Below are 21,655 nucleotides of genomic sequence, written 5' to 3' on the forward strand. Positions count from 1 at the left end.
AACTCATTTGGACCAGTCTATGTACGTCACAAGGGCCTTTCAAAGTTAATCAACAGCTAAATAACAAAACAATGGACTCAAAATGAACACGCCGCACTTGGGGATAATGATGATTGTGGCTCATGTGTTGGTATTGTTAGAGTTCTACAGAAATCTTACACTGGTTATTGCAAAAGGAAAGATTTATGAATGCACAAACAAAAAAGGAGGCCAACAGTTTGATGTTTAGTTTAAAATAAAAATAAAATGAAATAAATCCTAAATGTAATTTCCTTATCCTGTTTACGACAAATAAAGTAGTGAGCAATGCAGTGTTGTCACAATACTAAAATTTCAAACTCAATACCAGTTCTGATACCACAATTATACTAAGAACACAATAGAATGTCATTTTCAACATTGAATCATAGTACTTTCTTTTATATTATCAAGTGGTTTTATATCTAATCCCTTTATAATCCCTCAGTCATACAGGTAGGTTCCATTGTGGTCCATGGGCGTGTATTATTTTATGTGGTTTTGTACTTGTTCTGATACTAAAGCTTTTCAGGAAAGGTTAATGTCTGTCCTCTGAATATGACTTACTCAAATGAGTATCTAGTTTTGATAATAGTTTTATTGATTTGTTTGATTTTCTATCACTTTGACAATTCTAAAGCCATGTATTCAGAAGCGTCAATCATTTTAAATATTCTAGGATTCAAGATATTTTAAAATGAAATTATCTACAATGGATATTATTTTTTTGCAGTCTAATGTCCCCAATAGCACTTGCAGCTATTGTTAACTCTTTTAAGTCTGTCAGATAATTTATTCACAACACATTATAACGTGTTTTCAGTCTTATCTCTCACTATTGTTCTCCTTCTCAGTGCCTCAATAGTGAATTTTAGCTACACTGGCATATATACTGGCATTTTTCAGTCCGGAGCTGAGCCTTGTAAAACAAACAAACAAGTGGGCACTGTGTTTGTCCCTGGGCTCTCCTGACTGGCCCATTATACGCTAATGGTTTTGGCAGAATACTGGAGGTGGGCTGCCAGGTTGGACTCGCCACATCCCCCTTTCTCACCCAAAGGAGAGTGAGGAGCTGGCAACATCATTATGTCCGTCAGTCATGGCTCATCAGCTAAGGAGAAACGTGTCCAGAGATAGGGCTGTGCAAATTAGAATGCAATCTAAGAATATTGCTGGAATACGTAAGTAATTTGAGGCAGGTATCTAGGTGTGATTGAAACAAAACACAACTCCAAATATGTTTGTGATGAAGTAACGGTATTATAACAAGGCTTAAATCTCAGAAGAGTCAATTCTGTGTAATGTAAGACCTTTAAAAAGAAATCATATGATATAAAAACATAAATTACAATTGCAGTACTCATCAGAAAAATTACAATTAGATCCCAAAACACCTTTACTGTTGGAGATGTGAGAAAACATACAACTTTCAGATTTATATTTTCCCTAATATTTGACCTATGAATATTTTGCATTCATCTAACTAGCTCTTGATTAGTGCTCTGTCAGTGGCATACTTTCTGATTTCGAGGTCAAAATATTGGAGTAGTCCCAGTGAGCTCTCCTTCAGGCCACTCTCTCCCTCTATCTCCTCTACAGCCCTTACACCCTCTGAGGATAAAGCTAAGTCTCTCCCAGGAAACCTAAAGAGGATAAATCCCATTAGTCACACTCCACAAATGAGAGGAAGAGGAAGTGTGCAAACTAGGGGAACGGTGGACCAAACAGAGATGGTACAGGACAGGAAAACTGTGGCTCTTTATCAGTTTATCCATGGGCTCCCAAGTGATGAGAGTTTAGGGCTGCTGTCATGGCAATGAACAATCTAAAATCAAATATTATATCATTTGAATGGTGAAAAGTACGGGGTGTGAAAAAATATCAAAATATCACTATATTGTATTATTTAATGTGATGATACAGTATCGATATCAGGGACTGCTGTATCGATATATCTCTTAGAGAACCGTATTTTCTGGGCTATTATGCATGCTCTTAAGCCTCTAACCCCATCAAAAAATGACCGCGCGCGCATCAATCCAGAGCACCCTATACACGAATCCACTCGGGTGTCCCCGCACGACTTCAGTAAACTACAAAGCCGCACCACCTGCAGCACAGGCAAACACACACGGAGCAGACAGCGACCGCGCAACGAAACACACCTGCAGCCACACTCATCATTCCACGGGGACAAGGAACGGGACGGAGGAACGAACCAAAAAAGCAAGTCCAATGTGCCTTTCTGAGCCACAACTGAACAACTGAGTCACTGCAAACATGGCAACAATCCATCCTCCCTACGCTCCACAATTGATCAAAGCCCAGAGTCACCGTGAACGCGCCAAACAAAGTCCGACTGACCCATCCAACTGTTGTGTTTTGTTTAAAGTCCGGTGTGGTTTATTTCTGAAAAACGTTCGAAAATAGATCATTTAATGACAGTGTGTCTTATAATCCAGAGCACCTAATAGCCTGTAAAATACTTTTTTTTTTTTTGTATATTTTACAAAATTATTTTGTTACCACACTACAGTTTTATTGCTTGTTTAGAGGAAGGAAACTCATTTATGCAACACATTTGACATTTTCACTGTTTTGATGATTAAAATGGGTTTGTTTCATATTAACTTTGCATAAGAAGTGGTTTAACAAAGACTTTTAGTGTCACAGACATGATTTAGCCTTTATTTCTTTTGAACTGTATCGAATTGAGTGGAAATGTATCGTATCGAACTGAAAGTGTACTGTATCGAGATATGTATTGTATCGTGGCTTATGGATGGAGGTATCAAGGTATGTATTGTATTAGCAACTTCTTAATGATCCCCAGCCTTACTTAAAACATATAATAGAGGCAATGTAGTGATTGAGTCTTGTAGTATTTGGTTTAGTCCTGTTTTGATTCTTCTTGTTGATGCAAAGATCACACAGGACCCCTCTAATAATACTTTACTAAACAAATGAATATGTAATGTTTTCTCCTTAAATGTATATGTTACAGCAATATAGTCCTGTGCATTTCATAGGCATTTAAAGAAGTATAAACAAATATAGTAGCTTGTAAAGTTAATGTAAAACTTTAAAAACTGCAATGTTTTTGAGCCCCTCCCCCCCAGAGATCCCCGAACCCATCCAAGGGGAACCAGTGGTCTAGTTTTATTTTGTTTAGTTTTTGAGGCCTTGGTCTTGGTTTAGTCCCTGATTAGTCTTTGTTAATTATTTGTTCAGAAATTATCAAGTTCTGCATGGTTTGAAACTGGTTCGCATTAGATCATTCCTTATTTTGATACAGCAAGACATGCATTTCCAAACCCTGCATAGCTGAATCTACTTATTTTACTCTGTTGGTATTTGAAACCCAAATATTTTCAGAGCTGGCCATTTTTATAAACAGTTTAGAATCACTTTTCCCCATTTGTTCTCATTCATTCTACATTTGCGTCTGGAAAAAGTGGCCCATGTGCACAACAGCTTTAAGAGTGCTTTTCTCTTCACACACATTCTCACAAGTTCCTCATTCCTCGCTTTGGCCTCCACGCTTTGGCAGCCCACCTCTACGGCTCCCTTCCCACCAGTGATGACGCAAATGACCCACAATGACTGACCCCCAACGCTAAAAACCTGTAAAACATTAAGCGCTGGTGAATAGGAGCCAGTGGAGACGCAGGCTGAAGGATAGATTTATAACATCCCTGAAGCGGACAGCTGTGGCGGGCCTTTTTACGCACACTCACCTGGACGCTCTGCTTGGAAATATACTGGACCTGCATGAGGCGTTCAGGAACATTCCCACAGTAAAGCCTTGACCGCTGCTTTCTGTAATAGAAGTTTAACTGATGGGATTCCCAAATAGATAAAATGACCATACACTCATACAGAAAAATGTGAAGACTAAAATTGTAAAATAGTTGCCTCAAGTAAACTTTTGCTGCTTAGAAATTGCAATGACTATATTAAAAATGATTGTTTTTAATATGTGATGGGAAAATCACTTCAGCATCCTAGGTTTCAGCTACCTCTAGGCAACATTTTGAGGACTTTTTACCATTGAAAATATGATTTTATTTTGAATTACTAATTATTATGGCAACTATGAAACATATATTTCCATTTTTAAAAAATCTAATTGTGATTGCCATTGCGATTAGAATTGTGTTACCTGTTTCAAATGTGTGTTCTGTTGTATTGTAACCAACTTCAAGAACATTTAAGAGAAGAAATCATACTACTAATAATAACTGAATATAAGAATCTCATGCATTGCAGAACATGTATGTAGAGGGCTCTAAATTACAGGTACTACATTATTCCTCCAACATTATAATATAAATAATACAGTCTTTGCAATTTAATATTTGCATCAGCTCACATTGCTGTTTTGTTTTGACATTATGCAGCCCCGGAAGGTTCTTATGGGAATGATGAAAATGATTGTAAAAATGGCTAGGTAAACTTGCTATATTAGACTTGGTAATTACAACTAAGAAATTACAACTTTCTTAGTTGTTGTTTATGTTTACATATATTTAGTTTGACTTCATGAGATAATTATAAATCACTCCATTCTCTTTTAGCTAACACACTTGCGTCACAATACGGGAAATTCCGATTGTTAAAATGGCCACTCCAAATAGTCGTAAAAATGTCCAAATTAGTAGTCCTTAAAATGACTTACAGTTCTTAAAACAGTACTGAGTTTTATGGGATAATGATACACCTCCAGCTCCAGGTTTAAGTCCAGATTACAGTGAATCACAAAGCCCTTTATCCCAATATTTGTGCTACCGTGTCGTACTGTGGGCTAAGCTGCTGTCAGTGCCTAAGCTTTCAGACGAATACTCTTTTTAGTCCAACGCGACCTACTTTCATTTTGTCCACCAAAGCTAAAGGCATAGCGGTGCGAGTAACGCTACAGAGGAGAATATATAAAGAAATAACATTATGGCCAGGGGCTGTTTGTGTGTGCGTGCTCCAGACTTGGCAGAAGAGAGAGAGCGAGGTTGTAATTGGATGGAGAGGTGCTGCAGAAACCCCAGGGTCAGGACTGCACTGATCTCTGGCCTCCTACAGTAGCTTCATTAACCTGTGTATAGTGTGGAATCAGCATAACAAAATACGTCTATGCGGCACTTACTGAGAAACCATAAACTGAATCAAGGGATCAAGGGAGTTTCAAGTAGTTTACACAAGTTTGAGGTTAAGGTGTTGTCTGCATTGATGCTGTTAACACTGCGTGTGTTTTTTTTTTGTTTTTTTTTTAATATGCATAGTTTATGTCAAATATACTTTTTCTTACCAATGGATCATTCATTTATAAAGTACATCTCTCTTCCATGACAAATTCACTCAGACTTTTGAATAAAATAGACAGTGTTGGGAAGTAACTGCATATAAGTACCTGGTCAGAATATTAATTTTGAGTACCTGTATTCCGGTACAGTTACTTTTTCATTTGGTGACATTCAGAATATGCCCGGTATTCAAAGGAATACATGGCGTTCAGAATCAGACTATGTTACAAGATACATTTTAATTCAGGTATTCAGTATTCTGTGTATTTTATTCTTGTATTGATTATTAGCCTTGTCATATGTGTTAATGAATGTGAATGTGCTCATTTTGTTTTATCGATCGAAGTGCTGTGTCCCTTCTTGTCTCTCTGTAACTCTGTCTGCAACTGAAGTTCATAACTTCTGCAACTGAAGATTTATTTATGCATCTTAACCATAGACTGTACTGTATATATAAATGGACAGAGCCAACACACCAGCCTCCACGCTCCAAATAGGAAGTGTTTATGGGGGTGCTTCTGGCTCCATTGACTCGGTTTGCAATTGACTAAAAAATTGTAACCCCTGTCTCTGTAACTTCTGCAGTCATGCTCCTCATTTTAGTCTTAAAATGTTTGTATTAACCCTCTCTACATGATGCTGGTGTTTTTATTTTAATTGTTTTGTTCTTAAATTCAGACACTATGGGTGACGCCACACTGCCTTAGTCCACTTCATTATTCAGTCTCTGATGTTAACAGACACTGGTCAGCTAGGTTCAGTAGATCCTGTGTTTCGACTGTCTGAGGAGAGTAACAGCACTCAGGACAAAAGTAGTGGCATTTCTCGCAACTTCCTCAGGTGAAGCCTTCAGTCTTTCCCATATTCTGCGTCGGTTTGTTTACTCTGACACTGTTTGCATTGGGCCCCAGAGGCTGGCTAAGTTCTTGGGCATTGGCTCCGCTCCACAGCTCCTCAGTTCTGGACGGGGCAGACGTGGGCCCTGGCACCCTCACAGTGCCTCTTAACACTCTCACTCACAGCCGCTCTGGGACTGGCCCTGACCCACTGCAGCCCTGCCCATGTGAGGGCCGACCATCTGAAGTGGCCACAGGGTGCTTATCTTGGGTTACATGGGTACACTCTGCTTTCATTGCACCTTCCGAAGACTGACAGAAGATATTAAGAATGTTTGAAGATAAGATTTAGTTTCCATAATCTCTACCGAGTGTGCTTAACATGCTATACATTCATTCTGTGCATTTGACCCATCCTGAAACGAACCTGTGAAGAGCAGTGAGCTTCTGCCTTACACCCTCAAGGACCCATTCCCAGATCTTGACCTGTGCTTGGACTACCTCAGCTTGAGGATTTTATTTATTGTGCATGTTCTGAGTTGAAACCAGAGTGCCCAGAGGAAACCCACCCAGACACGGAGAGAAACATGCAAACTCTGAATCTGGTTTTGGAAATTCGATGAGATAGTTTTTTTTTCCAATTATAACAACAAATAAATTACACTTACAACACAATATATTAAAGTCAGGTGACCCAAAAAACTCAATTATTAAAAACATATGAAAATGACTTAATTTGGTCATTTTTCTAACCATATCAATACATAAAATACTTTAACCACACAATATATTAAAGTCATGTGACCAAAATAAATCTGATTATTGTAAATTATTTCAAAATCTCATCTCATTCTCGTGGACCCCATCTAATGTGAAAATTCTGTCTCATCTCACCCCTATTAAAGGTTGTATAGAGGATTTTCCAAGGAATGAGAAATCCAGCGACTGTTTGTCCTTTTTCAAATGTTGCGCATGCGTGAAACCACCCCCCCTCCCCTACAGCTCCCTACGTAGAAACGCCTCCTCCCGCCTCCTCTTTACGCCAGAAACAGGTTTGTTTACAGCCGGTGCGCTGCACATGACTTGTAAACAACTAACTACAGTGTTGGTTAGGCAAGACGGAGAAGTGAGGAGCGGGGGGAGCGGGTGCGCGGATATTTCGTGCGCGGACGAGAAGTGAGGAGCAGGGAGAAGAGCGGAGCAGGGAGAGAGGAGAGGAGAGAGGAGAGGGGAGCGGTGCGCGGAGATTCCGTGCCCAGAGAAGTGAGGAGAAGGGGGAAGAGCGGATCGGGCAGCGGGGAGAGGAGCAGGAAAGGGGTGCAGAGAAGGTTGCGCGGAGATTCTGTGCGAATGAACTAGCCACAACACGCAGCAGCAAGCGGACTCTTTCTTTGCTTTGAAAATTACGTTTTCAGACATAGGATATCGCTTTCGTGTCCTGAAAAACGTTTGACTAGCTCTTGGAAATAAAGTACGTTTTCATAATAAGCAGAAGTGACCTGTCCAGGAGTAATTTGGCGACCAGTGCGTCAGTCTTTAGACCCTGCGTCTGCTTCAGTTGCGCCATCGCTGGAATGAATCTTCAAGAATCACCTTAGTTTGGCTTCGCTGCTTTTCCCCTTGTCTTCTTCTTTCAGCAATCTCAAAAACTGACTTTCTTTTGCGGATAACTGCTCCTGGATTCTTGTCTGCCATTGCAACAAACTTTGTGCTAACTGCGAGGAAGATATAGGTCAAAAAAAGCCGCTAAGAACTGTTGCGTTGGTGGAGTAAACAGCGTCTTGCGTCTGTGGACTGCGTGACAGGCGTACGTAAACCACGTACCGGCGGCGCGCAGGCAGGTCAGTTACGCTAGAAACGTAGGGAGATTGATTGACAGCCTGTCAGCTAACAGATAACGAGGCAGTGTCGTTATCTATTGGCAAGTGTTTAGCTGGCCCCACCACGTCCAGAGTTGATGAATTTTTATTCTCTTTTTTTTGGTCATCATAATTACAAGGCTACTGCATCTCTATAATGCTATCATTGACCATTTGAAACAAAAAAAAAAAATCCTCCATACAACCTTTAACTACTTAAAAATATATTTGAATGAGCATGTATAAAAATGCAAAGTGTGTGTTGTACTCTTTAAAGTCCTTAATCAGCTATTTTACACTCTTAGTAAGATCTATGGGCCAGTGGTCAGTGTTGTGCATCTGCCATAAAACCAGTGAACCACAACTGACTTTTCCACAGCAGCTCAATGAGGAAATATTGTATGTGCTTATCTCTTTATAGATGGAAAAATAACCTGTGCAATGCAATACATCAATAGAGTGTTCTTATGGTCTGCACAGGGATCACTCTGAAGCCAACCTCTCCAATATGATACTGTATGTTGACAGCAAGGTTTGTGGTTTTCGCTGTAGCCAAAATGTTGTTCCTGGAAAGAGAAGGTTGTGTTGATTTACATAAAACAAAATGTAAGAGTTCAGGTTTGAGGCTGTGGGAGGGTGCAGTGGGCTCTTGCTCTATTTGGCTTTTACATCTGTGTCTGTCTCCTATAGCGTGTTTTCATATGTAGGCTACTTCTCGAAATGGCATTTGTGCTTTCTAATGATTTCCAACCTGTGATTAGAAAATATGCTTTGAATGACACTTGAACTTGAAATTCCTTGAGATCTTCAAAGTACCGCAACTTCACTGTATTTTGACAATAATAGTCTACTTTAATGGGGCTGACTGTTTTTTGTAGTGTATACAAATATGTTATAAAAGCAGCTCTTAGAGTCAAAGTAAGGCTGCTGAGTGTTGTCTGCATCTAATTCTAAAGCGTTTTATCCTCCGTGAACCAGGAAGTGGGCAAGTATAAGCAGTATAGTTGTTGTTAGCATTGAAAACTGATGTTAGCGAATAATTACTAGTAATTAGGAATAACTTTGGACTGCAGCAAATTATTTACAATGAACTATTGTGTTTTGTTGTTGTTGTTTTTTGTTTTTGTTTTGTTTAGTTTTTTTCTTCACAAAATCAGGTATGGTGCCTTTCACTTATCGACTACCTAAACAATATTTGGCTATTGTTCTTTGTGGGTTTCTTACACACTTATTATTTTTTCTTGCAAACGATCACAACGAAAAGTCCCCAAACCAGGTATCAGATCGACTGGCCCGGGCATCGCAACAATCCCCGAGGTGACCCGACTCGACGACACCACCTAGAATTGGACCTCGATGAGAGTGAGGACAAGCAAAGTTTGTCGCAAGCAAATGAAATTCGGGATAGTGATAGAGAACAATGAGACATGCCAAAAGATGAATTGGAGCATGCCTCTATGATGAAAAGGAAATCGGCCACTGTTGTTGGCTGACTGCGTGTGTGCAAAAAGAATCAAGTCCCTGGTGTTTGGTCAAAATGAGCTCAGATTTGACAGGTCACATCTACAGTTCAAGTTCACAAAAGTTATGTTTTTTTTGTGGGGGGAAACTCCTTAGGGTTCATTTCCTGTTTCCTTTGTTGTTGACTATATCTGTTTACATGTCCTATATTTTTAGCCAATAGCAGAAACTGTAAACAAGTAAGGTGTTAGTTTCAGAGTAGTTTCAGTGTAGTTAGCTCCTCCCTGCTGGCAGACATAAGGATGTGTCCACCAGCTTCTGACTAGAACTGAAGAAGTGGCTTGGATGGAGCTTTTTTTTTTTTTTTTTTACCTAAATAAACGTTTGTCCGGTTGACAAATTGAATTTCTCCTTTGCCGTGGATTTTGCCTGGACGACTGAGGGATTGTACATACATCTTAGCCAATAGAATTTGTCCGATTGTATGTATCTGAGCATCCACTGAGCTGGAACTTGTAATGTCCAAATTTGTGAAAAAACACACTCCCAGTATTTATCCAGGCTTATCCAGACTGACAGCTACATCGATCTGAATTAGTTGTTTGTGATTTTATTCATTTTATTATTTCTCAACCTGTGTATTCGATTTGTAATTTGATTTGAAAATGTAACGTATAATGGAATCCGCTTTGACTTTCTTTCTAGGACAAAACCTTCTCAGAATTATTCATTCGTAGCCTTGTAATTTGTTGTTTCTGCAACTGAAGTCCTCTAATGGGAGTACGAACATCAGGTCAAACTGGGAGCTACCATACACTGGAGGCGTATCAAAAGACTGCCTCAGATATTCTACGCAGATGGACTACTTTTTCAGATTGCTAACTACCGTAAATCACCTAAAAAGGCTCACGCTGAAATCCAAAGACAACACATGCTTAGTTGAGCTTGTCATGTTCGTAGTAGAGATTGAGAGATGCGGGTCTGTTTTTAACAACATTTTCCGCTACAGAGGATATGCGTTAGTCACCTATAAATCAGCCATATTGTCCTGAGTGATGGAGCACATATGATAGGCTAATACTAGGCTCTTTGTGAGTTATATGCAGTGTAATGAATGTAGCAAGGGTTGAAACATAGGACATCATGTACATGTGTCAAGCTGTTATGTTTCTCACCAGGTTGCGCTATAATTTTAGGACAAATACATGAAAAATTGGGAGCTCATACACCTCTTGCGAATGTACTGGCAGCTTGCGGGATGTCACGGGTTTTTAAGAAGAATCAAAACAAGGCCGTAAATGCTCAAACATGACATTTTCTGTTATTATTCTTACAGTTTTATGGTTATTGATGCGGTTTTGAAAGGATTAACAAGCTTGGATAACCTCCTCTTTCCCTCACAATTCATGGTTCTGTTGTTGATGTAGCTCCATGACGGACTTTGCCATTTGAACTGGGTTAAAAGTTCACTCTGAAGCAATTTGAGAGTGATTCTTTTTGTTAAGAAGAAGTGGTATGAATAACAATTGTCCCAGCTGTTAATATACTGCAGTGTATATTTACAGCAAGACATATTTATGACTTGGGCTGTTAAAAAGTACCATAGATACCCAGATAAATCCTAAAACTACAATCAAAACTAGATATTAATTTGAGCAGGTATGGTTACTGCAAAAAATCAGACAAATTTCAGAACGTTTTTGAACTTTTTTTGAACTATTTGTGGAACATAAACATTGCATTCAACTGTCTTTTAAATGAGAGAATTTGTATTTTATCAGGCTTTGAAATTGAAATCAGAATATTTGTATTGCAATGAAAATGTTGTCCTTATTTTGTTATTATTACCACATCTCAGATCAATAGAAAAACATTATTCAAAGGTTCTATATTACCCAAGATTGACTCATGTGAGCTTTTAGCCATGTTATAATGCTGTTACTTCATCAAAAACACACTCAGAGATGTGTTTTGTCTTTGTTTTTTATGTCTGTCTACATGTCCAAAGCTCAAAATACTCCTTGTTCCACCTTGTGATATGATGTAGTGACAGCGTTCAAGTTAATACCTACTCTTTACCTTCAGTTCGATAGAGATTGGCAATCCCGGGTCTTACAAATGAGTCTAGTGAAGGCGTATAGAGTTTAAAAACACAGTGGAGCACTTCCTGTATTACCATATGACATCACATGGTGGAACAAAACGTTTTCTGTTTGAAACAAGAACTCAGCTTAAATATGCAGGGATTGTGTGTTAAACATGTGTGAAAGAAACAAAACTCAACTTTGGGTATGTTTGTGATGAGGAAACAACATTATAAACAACATTATGATCATGAAAATAGCCTAATATGGGCCTTTTAAAGTTGCTGGCTTCAGTGCTTATGCTGAATGCCCTGAATCTGACATCTTGTAGCATATAGCCTGCGTTATCCAAGATCAAAGCAAACAATACATTAAGCGATGGCCTACTTTCCATGTATAGTCTCTTCTATGGTGAAAATGAACACGATTTACTTTGGAAAATCTACAACCGTACGGATATTGTGTTGTTTAGTGGGATTTCCATTTGCAGAAAAAAACTAAATAAGCTTTTTGGATGCATCAAAAGGAATAAATATTCAGAGGAAGGAAATGCAAAAAGTCTTATAATGGTTTAAGTTTAATAGGTTTTGAGGCAAACATTTCTACCTCCTCAAAAACATACCTGGGGTTATGGTTTGTTTTATTCACACATGTTTGAGTAATCCTTTATTACGCTTTCGTTCCGTAGAAATGGGTAGTTCCAGGGCTGAAAGATATGCAGGATTTGTGGGTTAAACGTGTAAACGAAACAAAACACAACTCCGGGTATGTCTTTGATGAGGAAACTACACTGTAACATAGATCAGAAAATAGTGTAATATGGGCCCTTTATAAAACAAGATAGTTACTGAATATTTTTTGACATAGCTCGTGGTCATTTATACAAGCTTAGAACTGGTCTAATGATATTTCAACACTCATTGTTCAGTGTCTTGAAATGCTTTGCCTTTGAGCTTCATCTAATCAAACTGTAGCTCTAAGCCCAACTTTGGCATGTAAAATGGCTTCATCGGCACCTTTCCTGCTTCAGTTTTGACTTGTTTTCGTTACAGTTTCAAAGCGGGGCGTAGAGGTTTGTGTGGAGAGTGAGAGATGCAGATGAAAGAAAGCCCGGGTTACATAAGTGCGCCTGCAGAGCCTCACTATACTACGGCTGTCTCATGTTTAGCACCACTGCCCTGCTGCTGTTGCCAAAACCTATGCTGTGAATGCAAGAGGCTGTCATCAGCAATGTTGGGAAGTTACTAAATACATCTACTGAAAACATGTGTTCAGATTCAGAGTACTAATATGGAGTAACTGTAGACAGCTATATTCAATCTTTTATTTAGACTAAGACAAACTTTATTGATCCGTAAGGGAAATTATTTGGACACAGCAGCCCCCACATCACCATATAATATAACAAAAATACAAATGGTAATAATACATTCAAAATAAGTAGCAAAAATAACAAGAGACTGCTGTCAAATAAGGCATAATTATATAAATGATATATTTGGTGGTATTCATACAGTTACTTTACTTAAGTCTAAGAAATACATATTACGATATTTGATCATGTAATTTAGGCTTGAAACCACACTATTAGTATTAGCAAGAAAAACACAAATCACTGCTCATGTGGTGAGTGTATTTGCAAGTTTTCCTTCTCTGACAAGCTTTGCAAAATGTCTCACTCCTATTTTATGTTTTTACGCTATAGTATAATACAATTTAATGTGAATGTATAGATAGATTGGTAGTTAGATACTTTATTGATCCCAAAAGAAATTCAAATACAGAATACTTCAATTTGGGGCTTAAGACTTATCGAATATCTCATTTTGATTTTTCTGACAATCTTTCCATTTGCGATCAGATTTGTGATTTAATAGGATTCTGCTGAAAGTTCACTTGTGCAGAAGAATTACAAAAAAAAAAAAAAAAAAAAAAAGATATAAGAACTGACAAATGAATGCAAGAATTAAATTTTAGAACACGTTTATGCAGAATAAGACAGGATATTTTGTTGTTGAAGAAGGAAATTATGGTACTTAAAACTGAAGGCTTTGAGATTTGCTTATTGTGTTCATTCAAATTGCGGCTTCCACTGTGATAAATCTTGCTTGCTTGCACTAATTTGATCATTTTGAAGCATGATATATTGCTACATAGATATACTACAATAAATGTTAATATTGAAACAACTCTATCCCACTGCTACAAAATAGCAGGATGAACCAATAATTAGCCAGAAGTTATTTATTCTACCAATCAACCATCAAATCTTACTGTATTACAACAAAAATATAAAAAAATCTCCACACTTTTACAAAGAAACTGTACGCACGATAAATACTCATCCCCATAATATATTTTGTGTCAGCCTTCATATATAATTCTAATATTCTACAAGAGAAATGATTTAGACATAGTAGTTCACACATCACAATATATATTCAAATAACAATGAGCAACAATAGAAATGTAATAATAAGTTCCAAATAAGTAAAAATAAAATATAGAAATATAGTAATATAAATATATCTCAGCTATGTACAAGAGGTCGTAAGGAGAAGCAGTGCAAAGATATAGTAATTATCATTGCATTGTTTAACTTTTCTGGTTATTACTTTGTCTGGAATTTTTCACAGTATGGCATTAAACATTTTTTTCTTCCTGAAGATCAAACCAGACAAAGTTACAGGTCAGATCTGTGGAGAGGGAACCCCACTCACAATCAGAATGCCTGTTTTTTTACGTTTTTATTTTTATTTTTTTATGTATTTTTGAGCAGTAGAAACACCTATAAGATAAAGCTCTTTAATGCCATACTGTGGAACGTTTCAGGTCATATACATAAGAACAAGCAGGTTATGGACCCCCAACAAAAAAGTTACATAGTATACCTTTAATGCAGGTATTTCAAGTATTCTTCCTGTCATTTGTCATAAGTGCAATAAAAATCAGCAAATACTATCATTTACAATATGTTTACATCTCAAAGTGAAGACGCAGATCTCCATAACTTTTTTAGTGCAGAGTGAAGCTAAGTTTTGTGCATGAAAGAACAGTGACAGTCCTGTGCAAGTGAATGAAGCGTATCAATGAGCAGGCTGTCAGGAAGCACCGCTCAGAACTACAAAACCCAGGATACAACACAGATGACAAGGGCACTCAGGGCACAGACTGCTGCAGTGAGATCATCCTGTGTGGCATGTTTTGGAAAATGTTTATTCATTGGAATTTGAGTGTGCTGCAAGACAGATTTCAATTGTGATAATGTAGGGGCTGATGGAAGTAGAACATGTTACAATATCACATTTTAGTTTTGTCATAATTTGATCCCTATATTCCTTTTGTATGTGACCAGATTTCTGAATGATGAAGTAAAGTTGATGTGACATAAACAGCCAGATCAAATCATCTCTGTAACTTTTATTAGACTGAATTGAACAAAAGACATCTCCAGGTATGTTTTGGAAGAGGTTACAGGATTATAATAGCTTGAAGCGGCACTCTTACTTTTTCTGAATTAATTTCTGTGTGTCCAGTGTCTGATAAAAGGGAACTCTCAATCTCATGGACATGTAAAACATTAATGGAGATCTGTAACCCACTTATACTGTGAAGAATCTGTACCTATTTGTACCTCAAACCCACAAATAAAAAAAAAAATAATGCAAACTTTTTTTTTCTATTTACAAGCCCCTAAATCTAATTGTTAGTGAGATTTGCTTCAGCTTTGACATGGGAATTGTCAAGATTCAACAGATGCTCAATCTGCTGTCACTCAGGTCATCCCCAGCACCAGCTATACTTATTTTTACATTCACCCCAGAAATTTTAGGTGGAATTTGAAATCTGACCTTCCTGTGTGTAGAGCTTGTTCCCAATTCAAATGAGAGCACAGAGACAGTTAGAGGACAGCAGAGGCCAAAACTCCAGAGCCTCAGCTTCACAAAAAGTCCAGCCATTTGTCTGTGAAACAGATTCTGTCTGAATAGAGTCATCTTAGTCAGGCATTTTAGGAAAATAGTCTGAAACTCTAAGGGGGTACATCTGTACATCTTTCTGTAACAGTACAAATGAACTCTTAAGTCTCCCAAAGGTTGTTATACAAAGAATATCAGATGCTTACGTAAAATGGGGTTTGGCACTAGAAGGCTCCCTGCTGCCAATAGCTTTAGTGAACTGGTCAGGAGCATACTTCTCGTTAAGGATCTTGATTTGCAGTTTACATCTCAATAAACACTGGTGTTCTTGAATAAAATCACCTTATTGTCCAAATTGAAAGGTTTGTGGTTTTACAAAGTTGAAATAGTGAAACTGTACCTTTTGTTTGTTTTGAACATGATTAAAGATAAATTCTTTCCAGTAAGTCGCTTCATTTTGACCCACTGACCGAGGGATGCTATAGAGTTGTGGTTCTTTTTGGTAAAAAGTTGGGTCACGATTCAAAAAGGTCAAATTAACTAAGTAGAGCTCAGGATTAAATGTCAAAAAACTATATTGGAAATTCGTCATAGATGCATTAGCAACAATATTACAAAGTAACTGCTGTGTACTTCCTGGTAAATGTATTTATTACAGTACACTCAGAATACTTTTGTTTAGTATTTAGCATCTTAAAGTCTTCATTGGTTTAACATAGACTAACTGTAAATTCTGAGAAACAACATCTTTAAGTCATGCTAGATGTTTAAGAAATATAATAATTGAACATTATTGCAGTTTCCTGGTGGAGGGTTCACTACCTGCTTGTCTCCATGGAGTTGTGATTATTTTACCTTGAATGTTCCACAGAGTGAACGCATTAAACTTCCAAATGTGCTTGCTCATGCTTAAAAATGCCTTGAAATTAGGCATTCTTCCTCCTATGAGCAGACTCACCTCTCCACAGATCTGTCCTGTAACCTGGTCTGGTTTGCTGTAAATGGTCTTTTCTATAGCGCTTTTCCACCTTCAAGGCACTCAAAGCACTTTACAACACACACATTCACACATCAGTGTACGCAGACACTGTGGGCAAGGTGGGTTAAGTGTCTTGCCCAAGGACACAACAGCAGCATTCATCTGTGGGAGCTGGAATCACACCAGCCAACCTGTGGGTCAGTGGATCTGACCGCTCAAACTGTGATGTTTATGTCAAGAGCTGGAATCGAACCGCCAGCCTTCGGATCAGTGGGCGAATGCTCTACCAACTGAGCTACTGCCGCCCATACTACTCTACTATGGAATAAAACATTAACATCACCATGGAAACAAGTTACATAGTATAGCTTTTATAGTTATTTGCTTATTTTAACAGCTAATACACCTGAATTATCCATTGCTTTCTTATCTTATCTTCTTCCCTGTGGAGATGTCATGTGCCCTGTGCAGGACTGGGGCAGTGTGGGGAGTTATGGCTTGACTTGGCTCAGCTGTAGTGTACCGTACAAGAAACAGTGACAGAACACTCCTGGTGCATTCACTGACTTCCAGGAAAGTAGGAAAAAGGTTTTACAAGGCATGTGGGAGGAACACTCAGCCAGTAATTAGACAGTGTTAAAACTCACAGCCTCCAGGCCAACAGCCACTAAAGAAAAGTGAAAGTAAAGCAACCCAAACTATGAGGATGAAGTATACTGAATTTATTTTCAACTGTATTTACAATTTTAAAAAGATTAGATCATTTTAATTTCTCTTTTTGTCAGAGTTGAGAGAGGGATTTTCACACATTGTTTCAGTCATTTCAGCATTGGGTTGTTAAAATGCCCAATATTATGCAAAATTGACTCTTATGAGCTTTAAGCCATTTTATAATGTTGTTACCTCATCACCTGGAGTTGTATTTTGTTTCGTTCATGTTTGAGTAACACTTTATAAATCTGTCTACATCTCCAAGGCTCAAAATACTCTGTTCCACCTTGTGATGTCATGAAGTAGTAGTTTTCAAGTTAACAGCTCTTTTTACCCTTTAATTCAGTAGAGATTGGCTATTCCATTGCTGAAATCATCCCAATTATTCTAGTGAAACTGTATGGAGTTTAAAAACAATGGAGCACTTCCTGTTTTACCACATGACATCACATAATTACAATGTTTGCTTTTTGAGATAAGAACTCAGTCTAAATGTGCAGGGTGTGTGTGTTAAACATGTGTGAACGGAACGAAACAAAACACAACTCCAGGTGTGTTTGTGATGAGGAAACTTCATTATAACAGAGATTAGAAAATTGAATAATAAAATAGGAATAATAAAGCATTTCAGATTATCCTTTATTTGCGTGGACTTCCTCTATCATAAAGCTATATGCAGGTTCATAGTGCCGACTGTGTATGGAAGAGAATGTAGAATGGAAACAGGAAGTGGTCTGACCATGTGTGTGTCTCTTCCCACAGATCCTTTCCCGCTCAGACTGGGACCACAAGAGGGGCTCCCGAGGATCACAGGTTAGCCACGTTCACATAAGAACTACTCCCTCCAAAACAACCCCCAGACTAGGAGATGTATGCATAACACAAAACAGAGACAGAGTGCAAGAAATGATTGCTGGTCAAGAGGCTGGTCAAGTCCTGTTTGTAAAATTGACCATTTGGAGATTTTAAACATGTTATAATGCTGTTCCCTCATCAAAAATGTACCTTATTTCTTCATCTTTAAACCATGTTGTAGTTGTTTCCCCATACCATTTACTCACCCAAGTTGTATCTGCAGTGATTTGTGCATGTTTGAGCAATCTTTAATCGCTTATTTTCAAGACGCCATATTACCAATCAACCCCTGTTTTCACTGCCACCGGCATACGCCCACTGCTCTCTACTTACTTCCTTCTTCAAATGGGATTTGGCAGTGTCACGTAGTCATTTTGGTACAAATGAAAAAAAATCTGCTACACGCTAGCATGATCTACAGCTCTCCATGGGATCATAATGATCTTATGAGTTTCATAGATTATAACCATATAATAGACACAAGCACAATCGGTCTTTCTTAAGAAGTCTTGGTCTCAGAAATCACTCCATTTCAAATTTACTTGAATTGCTTCATCACAGGTAGAAATCCTGCACAGTTTTAAGTCCATAAATGATTGTCCAGACTATTAGATCATAGACTCATTTTGAGCATTTATGGCTTCAAATTGCATTCAACTGCCACTTAACAGACAGGTCACGTTGCTTTTTTATGGTTCAAATGGTGTTCAAAATCATGTTTACAGGACAATACTGCATAATATTGACATAGCAGTTTGAGGTAATTGGTAGTTTGTGTGTCATTTTTGAGATTCACTCTAACACCAGCTGCCAGTATAGCCTGTGGGAGGGGCTAGAGGTTAGGTGAAAACACACATTTTTGAACCACCTCAGATGCTATTGCCAAGTGATACTTCTACTTACCTGTACTTACGAGTATTTGTTGTGAGTACTGTTCTATAGTGGGAAGATTGGGGCGGTCTGTATAGGAGCTGATGTATCGATGCTGGTAAACTTAACAATACCATTCATTTGTACTGTGCACTACTCTGCTATCAAAAGGATTTCCTCTGAAAGAATACATAAAAATACATGCTGCTGGTTCACTGACAGCTTCACAAATGATACTGTGTAAGAAATCAAGGAGGCTAAGAGGTGTACTTTACTCTGGGATTAGTGGAAATTTGGATTATGGTTGAGAAACAATTTAACATTCCAGTTACGCAATTTCTTCTCTTCTTTTCTGAAATGTTTTTTTTTTTGTTATTATTGTATGAGAGATGAGCTGAGAGGGGTGTTTTTGACATGTTCATAGTCTGAACAAACAAAAATATTCAAATAAAAACAAAAAATATATATATAATTTAATTGTGTTGGAAAAAAACTTTTTCCAAATTCTATATATTTGAAGCTTTATTAGAACACTGCAAAATTCTTTTTACTCTGTAAGTACAGGTCCTTTAATTAATACTTGAACTTAAGTAGATTTTTTTTCATGTGATACTTTTACTTTTACTTAAGTAACAAAACTGAATACTTGTTCCACCACTGCATTTGAGGTTGTTCTTATTACAGTAAAATGTTACACCGTGCAGCTTAAAAAATCTACAAGCTTACAAGAGCTCAGCTTTTCTTTTTCACCTACTTTTTGTCGTCTAACCTCTACTTACAATTGCCCTTTTCTTTGCTAATCTCCCAGCCCGTTAATGCTCCAAAACCAATGTGTTTCCAAGTCAAATGCAAATATTGAAATAGCTCTTTCCATACTTAAATTTACTGTCAATCGCTAAGCTAAAACATCCAGGGCTCAGCTTTGGAATGGGACGGGAGCGAAGAAAAATGCGCTTTTGGAAAATAGGTCAGCTAATGTGTCCATGTTCGTAAAAATGTTGTCAGAAGAAGAGTAGGGAGGAGAGGAGGTGTCTGAGCTTACAGAAGGGATAGCAGCTCTTCTAAATGTTAACATGGGCCAGTGGTGGAAGAAATACCCTTTTTTTTTTTTTACTTAAAGATGCAACTTTTCTGGTGGAAGATCTGCTACCTGCTTGTATCCGTGGAGATGTTTTTGGTTTCCCTGGAATGTTCCATGGTATGATATTAAACATCTACCATCCATCTAGCATTGATTCATTATGTTTGTTTCTATTGCTCAAAAATACAAAAATTCCTTCTGTGAACAGGGGCGACTCTCCACAGATCTAGACTGTAATGTAGCGTAGTGCTGTAACCTTCTTGTCTCCCTTGTAAGAGACAGGTTTAATCTATACTGTGGAACATTATCGGCAAAGCAATAACATTTCCATGGAGAGAAGCAGGTTTTTCTTCACTGGAAAAAAAGCTCCAACAGCAACATTTTTAACCAGTTATTCCTGTAATATTTCAATTTTTTAAAAGAATTTCTCTACAAGTAGCCTTATGTAGTGAATATCTGAATACCTGACCTATATATGTGATTGATTAAGCCTCCATTAGACCCCAGTGGTCAGTCAGCTTTAGTTTATTTACATTTGGGCTGTGCATTCGTCAGTGGAATCCTGTAATAATCCCCAGGCTGACAAGACATGCAAGAAGCCTGGGCTTATGTTGGCATCTCCTCTAGACCTGTGGATACTTTAGTTTGGCCCATGCCAGTGCTGGAATGTAACAAAGTAAAAGTAGTAAAGTACTGCATTTAAGCAAAAAAAAAAAAAAAAAAAAAGTAGGTGTCTTTACTTTACTTTACTTTAACTCCCACTGTGTAAACTTCCAGCCAAAAATAGACAAGAAATAGACATAGATAACATAGATAAACATGCATCCTCACTCTGAGTGGGCCTGCTTGTTGCCATGGAAATGTTCTTTCTTTGCCTGTAATATTCCACAGTATAGCTGCTGCTTTAAATGTATTGTCTTGACTAAAAAAAATAACTTTGTTCCTTTATCTCAGTAATCTTGTCTATGTAACATTTTATTCATACATTTGTGAGAAGAGATAAACCACCTTACCACGGAGCCTTTTCTTAGAAGACATCTGACATTTAGATTGGGTTGTATTTATAGACATGCCATTTTTACACAGTGTGAGCCCCTTCTGCAGCGCTCATGACCAATCTGTGTTCAGCTCATGTTTGGAGTCCACTGTGAACCCACGCTTAACATTTACATCATTTTGTCAGATCTTATTTATTTCACAGCATCATAATATTCATCTTACACTAGAGGGATGCTTTTACTGTCCATGTTCTGCTACCTGTGCCAAAGAGATTACACTTTCGGAAACTAGGACTTTTTTTTTTCCAGGACATGCCAGTTGAAATGATTCTTGTTTTTTTATTCCTGATCTGGGATTTCTCTAAAGTATTACTGCAGTGATCTAGATCTAAAAATACTTCAGTTTTTTGCTTCATTCCACTTCTGGTTAGATGCTAAACTGCATTTTTCTTTCTTTTTTTTTTTTGCCCTGTGCTGCTTTAAATTTATTTTCAAGAAGTTTATTTTACATGGAGAGCAGATATGACATCTGTAGATGTAACTCCATAACTGTTACCTAGCAACGTTATTATTAACAATGGCTCAAACCTGTCTGAATTGCACAATAGTTATGGTTAGGCAAAACAAAACACCTTTAGTTTGTTAGATGGAGGTATACAGGTGCACTGCGTAACTTCTCAGTAGGGTATGCC

At 37.8% G+C, this 21,655-nt stretch overlaps 1 protein-coding gene across 1 annotated transcript in view; it reads left to right on the forward strand.

The window, feature by feature from the left end:
* The window catches only part of LOC110169444 (cGMP-inhibited 3',5'-cyclic phosphodiesterase 3A-like), a 104,092-nt gene that overhangs the window by 45,799 nt on the left and 36,638 nt on the right, over window positions 1-21,655 (forward strand). Inside the window, exon 4 of the mRNA XM_055155874.1 lies at window positions 17,922-17,972. Coding sequence (XP_055011849.1) covers window positions 17,922-17,972 — 51 coding nt within the window. The remainder of the gene's footprint in view (window positions 1-17,921; window positions 17,973-21,655) is intronic.

Source organism: Boleophthalmus pectinirostris, unplaced genomic scaffold (genome assembly GCF_026225935.1).
Source record: "Boleophthalmus pectinirostris isolate CB_2022bp ecotype Guang Dong unplaced genomic scaffold, ASM2622593v1 HiC_scaffold_2, whole genome shotgun sequence".
Lineage (NCBI taxonomy): Eukaryota > Metazoa > Chordata > Actinopteri > Gobiiformes > Gobiidae > Boleophthalmus > Boleophthalmus pectinirostris.